Genomic DNA, 6000 nt, shown 5'->3' with positions numbered 1-6000 from the left:
GTATTCAGCCTCCTTTTGTGCCCCCGGTGGCACCTTGGGATCTTAACGTGGTGTTGTTTCCTGAAATCCCCACTGGTTTGAACCACTCAAAACGCTGGAATTGAAATATCTCACGTGGAAGGTGGTCATGCGGCTAGCTTTGGTTTCGGCTAGGCGTGTCAGAATTGGTGGCTTTGTCACATAAAAGCCCCTATCTGGTTTTCCATGTGGATAGAGCAGAATTGCGGACCCGTCCACAATTTCTGCCAAAAGTGGTTTCATCCTTTCATATAAACCAACCTATATTGGTGCCTGTGGCTACTACTGACTTGGAGGATTCCGAGTTACTTGATGTGGTCAGGGCTTTGAAGGTTTATATAGCCAGAACGGCTAGGGTCAGGAAAACAGAATCTTTGTTTATCCTGTATGCTTCCAACAAGCTTGGTGCTCCTGCCTCAAAGCAAACTATTGCTAGCTGGGTCTGTAATACGATTCAGCAGGCTCATTCTGCAGCTGGATTGCCGCTGCCAAAATCAGTTAAGGCCCATTCCACTAGGAAGGTGGGCTCTTCTTGGGCGGCTGCCCGAGGGGTCTCGGCATTACAGCTGTGCCGAGCGGCTACTTGGTCAGGTTCAAACACTTTTGCAAAGTTCTACAAGTTTGATACCCTGGCTGACGAGGACCTTGAGTTTGCTCATTTGGTGCTGCAGAGTCATCCGCACTCTCCCGCCCGTTTTGGAGCTTTGGTATAATCCCCATGGTCCTTACGGAGTCACCAGCATCCACTAGGACGTTAGAGAAAATAAGATTTTACTTACCGGTAAATCTATTTCTCGTAGTCCGTAGTGGATGCTGGGCGCCCGTCCCAAGTGCGGACTTCTTCTGCAATACTTGTATATAGTTATTGCTACAAAAAGGGCTATGTTATTGTTGCGTCAGGGTTGAACTGATGCTCTGTTGTTGTTCATACTGTTGACTGGGTAAGTTTATCACAAGTTATACGGTGTGGCTGGTATGAGTCTTGCCCTGGATTTCCAAAATCCTTTCCTTGTACTTTCAGCTCTTCCGGGCACAGTTTCTCTAACTGAGGTCTGGAGGAGGGACATAGAGGGAGGAGCCAGAGCACACCAGAATCTAAATTCTTTCTTAAAGTGCCCATGTCTCCTGCGAAGCCCGTCTATTCCCCTGGTCCTTACGGAGTCCCCAGCATCCACTACGGACTACGAGAAAAGATTTACCGGTAAGTAAAATCTTATTTTCTCGTAGTCCATAGAGGATGCTGGGTGCCCGCCCAGTGATTCATATTCCTGCATTGTTACTTGGCTCAGTTTGTTATTTCAGTCGTTGCTGAATCGTTCCAAGATGGTTAGCTTGGCTTTCCTTTTGTTGTATGTGTGAGTCTCACCACTATCTGTGTATTTCCTTCTCTCGAGGTAGGTCCGTCTCCTTGGGCACTGTTTCTAAACTGAGTCTGGTACGAGGGGCATAGAGGGAGGAGCCAGCCCACCCTATTAATCTCTTAAAGTGCCCATGGCTCCTAGTGGACCCGTCTATATTCCATGGTACTAATGTGGACCCCAGCATCCTCTACGGACTATAAGAAAGGATTTTAATTACATACCGGTAAAACCTTATCTTTTATTTTTTTTTATTCTGTAGATTCCAAACAAGAAGCTGAAGCAAAACCAAAAGAATAAACAAAATAGGTAAGCCTTTAGATGTTGAGTGAAGCATATGTTCCCTGGTTCTATAAAATATCCTAGATTTCTTTTAGATATGAAGTCCTGTCTTCTACATTTTGTTCACCCCCGGCTTAATGCTTTGGTATTGTACAATCACCAGATGAGAATGCCAAAGAGACGCATTTCTTGCTGCCGCAGCTGGTAAACTCCCATTCAGCTGATAACGCTTTGTGATTTGTTCAGGATGTATATAATGGGAGACTTTTGGAAAAGAGTTCCATTCAAGAAATTGACCCAGGCAGTTCCGTCGCTTGGTAGACAGGAGCATTTCTGCTGCGGGGTACACTGGGCTCCACAAGGATTAACATCAGGTGTGTAGAGTAGGCACCAACAGGCTCAAAGCTTTGACTGTTCCCGAAATGCACAGCACTGCCTCCTCTATAACCCTGCCTCTGAGCTCAGTTTGTAAGTTGGTGCCATGCAGTAAGCAGGCATGTAACAGGGGTGCTGCCTTTTGCAGCCCATTTGATAGCTTTATTTGAAGAAAAGATTACTTTTAAAGACTTCAAGGGCTGCAGCGTGTAAAGTCAGACTTTCTTTGCTGCAGCTTCATCACCCCCAGCGGCGCTGTATACTCCCGCGCCCTGGTTGTCGGGTCACTGCAGCGGAGGCTCCGGTGTCTTTCCAACGTTACACACCCCGCTGTCCTCCAAGATCGCGTGGCCGCAGGTACGGGGGAGATAAGGGCTCTCTTTGGCCGCTCTGTACCGCGATCTGTCGTGGCTGTGGGAGGCGGTCCGCGCGCGCAGGAGTGGACACAATTATTTGGCAGCCGCTCCACTAGCCACCAGGGACAATGGTCACAGGTGTGGTGGTTTTTACTCTCTAAAAGCCCTGTTTTCAGAGCCCGCAGCACCCGGTGGGGATGCCAGCAGGGGGAGAAGGCCTAACCTGTAGCCTGTAAAAATAGAAATAAAGAGCGCTTGTTGGAAATATGTGTGTGCGCAAAACCTGTGGAAATTTTTTTAAATTAATGGTTATTGTAATGTTTACAGCCCTTTTAGGACTTTAAGGACCGGGTTCAAAAACACGAGCAGAAAAGAATACTTTGGTTCCTATCTAACCCTATCTAAATACCTGTCAAGCCGTTAGGATATGTGTAGAGCTTCCACGTCCGTGTCCAATGGGAAACCTGTAGCCTATCCCCCAGCCCCAGAATGCCATTTCTGTCAATATCCCCGCCCCGGAGATGCATCTCTCTCCCTCCCTCCCTGTCACCAGCCATCACAAACGGAGCTGAGCTGTTCCTGGGACTGTTGGGGCAAATCCTCCTCTGTAAAGCTGCCTGATCGCCAGTGCTGTGCATTTTACAGGACACTTAAGTATTCTTCCTGTCACTGGGACAGTGTTCGTTAAGAAAAAGTGCATACATTCAGGGTTGTGTGGTACAAACGCCCTGTGATATACATCCAGTATCTACTGTGCTTTGTTATATCTATTGTTGACACGTATAGCTTTTCTGAGTATTACTTTGTATTGCTAGTCCAGTGAAGTTTTATGGTGCATAATTTCTGCATGGTACGCTTGTGACTATATATGTGTGTGTGCATGTAACTGCTGCATGGCTTCCTTATTGAGTATTTCACTCAGCGTGCTCTTCCTATATTCCATAAACTGTGGGGGCTAAGTGTATCAGGTTTTCTGTATAATATAGGTTTTTTTTCACAATATATACTTGCTGTGTATTTTTACTTGTGCTCTATAGTCACCATATATATCTCTTGGATTCCCAGTAATTGTGCTGTCACAGTCGCACTTCACGGGGAGTTCTTGCTAGGTATATGCTATGAATTGTACCTGGTTGCCCTCTATTGTGCTTACTGTTATGTCAGCTACAAGATGTAACGGAGCTGGGCTTCTCCCACACTGCGTGGCGATGATGCTGCAGACATCTTGGAGGAAAATTTGGCAGCAGAGTCCATGTTCAGGGGGTTTATTACCCCTCAGTGGGTCCGTAGCACCGGTGGCAACAAATGACTCACAGTGGGCTACCTTTTCCACGCTATTAAACATACTTGTAACTAAATTGGTGCCATTGCAGCAGTTTATGTTCCATGCTATTTAATCTGCCATGGGCAGATCAAATTTCTACTCCGTTACAGCATTTGAACCGGTCACTGACTTAATCGACGTGTCACTCTCGCCCGCCTAAGACTAAGTCGTCTTCTAAATGGGCTATTACATCCTCCCAATCCACTGTTATCCCGGACACGTCCTCTGAGGAGGATGGTGCGTATACTGATCCCACAGACAGTGACTCAGATGTTTCTGATGGGGATGGGAAGTCATTGGTGGATGTCACTGATCTGATTTGAGGCAATTAGGCTCATTCTTCAGGTGTCTGATGATTTTGAGCCTGAGACTGTCTCTAAAAAGCCGGATAGGTTTAAATGTAAGAAGGTGGTTAAGCAAGTTTTACCCCATTCTGAACACCTGGTTGACATACGTCAGGAATCCTGGGAAAATCCATGGACAACATTCACACCTAATAAGAGACTGTTGGCTCGCTATCCTGTCTCTGCGGAGATGTGTAAGAATTGGGAAACTCCTCCGCCTGTAGATTCTCATGTGGTGCGCATGGTGGTTTCCTCTGCTCTGCCAGTAACTACCGTCGCCTCTCTGAAGGAGCCGACGGATAGACGTGTGGAGGGTTGTTTGAAAGCAATTTACACCCTAACGGGCTGTGCACAGGCCAACTGTTGCAGCAACATGGGCTGCTTAAGCTGTTGAGGCGTGGGCTCAGGAGCTTGAGGCGTAGCTGCCTTCTAATGCATCTGAGTATGCTCGACAATGTCTCTCGCACATTACCACGGCTTCTCTGTACGTTACGGAGGCGGCCTCTGATGCTTGGGTGCTGGTGGCCAAGTCTTCTTCTACGTCCGTCTTGGCCAGACGTATCCTTTGGTTGAGATCCTGGTCTGTGGATGTGGATTCCAAGAAAACCCTGGAGGAGCTTCCTTTCAAGGGAGACATTCTCTTTGGAGAAGACCTCAATAAGATTGTGGCTGATCTGGCTACTGCTAAAACAACTTGCCTACCTAGTACGGCTCCTTCCACGCAGAAGGCTTAAAGTACTTTCCCTCGGCCCTTTCGTCCTCCAGGTAAAGCAAAAGGTCAGGCGTACCCAAAGCAAGCTTGTGCTTCCAGACCTGCCAAGCCCTGACCGAAACGAGCCTGGGCTGCCCATCAGCCTACTTCCAAAACTCACAAGCCTGCTGCATGACGGGGCGGGCCTCCCTCTGGGGGATCCCAGGGTGGGTGGCTGACTTCTAGGTTTTGCCCAGGAATGGTTGAAGACCACTTCAGATACCTGGGTAAGGGAAGTAGTCACTCGAGGTTACGCCGTACCCTTCAAGCATCGCCCCCCTCATCGATTTTGCCTGACAGATGTGCCTCTGGATGCGGCAAAAGCAAACACATTAAACTCGGTGGTACATTCCCTCCTGACCACAGGAGTCGTAGTACAGGTGCCTCTGGCTCAGAGAGGCAAGGGGTACTATTCACCGCTGTTTCTAATCCCGAAACCAAACACATCCTTGCGGCCCATTCTCAACCTACCTGCATATTCCTATTGCAGTGTCTCATCAGCAGTACCTGCGGTTTGCGGTGGGCAACCTTCATTACCAATTTCGGGCATTACACTTTGGTTTGACAACTGCTCCCCGAGTTTTCACCAAAGTAATGGTGGTCATGATGGCTACACTCCGCCGTCAAGGGGTCAGGATCCTACCGATCTGACGGTCCAGTGCATGGCAGCCCACGGATGGCTTATCAACTGGAAGAAGTCCTCTGTGGTTCCTGCTCGGAGCATGTTACATCTGGGAGCGTTTTTGGACACTTGCAACAAACTGTTGTTCTTGTCTCAGGAGACAGTCCTGAAGCTTCAGGACAGGATTCGGTGCTTCCTATCTCGTCCGCGAGTGTCGATACATTTGGCAATGCCAGTGCTAGGTCTCATGGAGTCTGCTTTCGACATGGTGGAGTATGCTCAATTCCATTCTCGCCCTCTGCAGAAGTTGATTCTGACCAAGTGGGACTGTCTGCCTCACCGGATCAGATCTCACATGATCTCCTTTTCTCCGGAAGTTCGCCTGTCACTGAGCTGGTGGCTTCAGGACCAAAGATTGAGCAGGGGCCATCCCTTCTGGATATCCAACTGGGTCCTTCTGACAACGTATGCCAGTCTGGGGCGCCGTGCTGGAACAACACACTCTTCAGGGTCGGTGGACCAAGAAGGAGTCAATGCGTTGACAATGGCCCAGCATCTAATACAGAACAG

At 48.4% G+C, this 6000-nt stretch overlaps 1 protein-coding gene across 1 annotated transcript in view; it reads left to right on the top strand.

The window, feature by feature from the left end:
* LOC134933420 (matrin-3-like) overlaps positions 1 to 6000 on the top strand; it is a 221607-nt gene that overhangs the window by 141248 nt on the left and 74359 nt on the right. Inside the window, exon 12 of the mRNA XM_063928616.1 lies at positions 1639 to 1685. Within this exon, the coding sequence (XP_063784686.1) occupies positions 1639 to 1685 (47 nt within the window). The remainder of the gene's footprint in view (positions 1 to 1638; positions 1686 to 6000) is intronic.

The sequence above is a fragment of the Pseudophryne corroboree genome, chromosome 6 (assembly GCF_028390025.1).
Source record: "Pseudophryne corroboree isolate aPseCor3 chromosome 6, aPseCor3.hap2, whole genome shotgun sequence".
Taxonomy (NCBI): domain Eukaryota; kingdom Metazoa; phylum Chordata; class Amphibia; order Anura; family Myobatrachidae; genus Pseudophryne; species Pseudophryne corroboree.
This window is presented reverse-complemented; position numbering and strand designations above follow the sequence as displayed.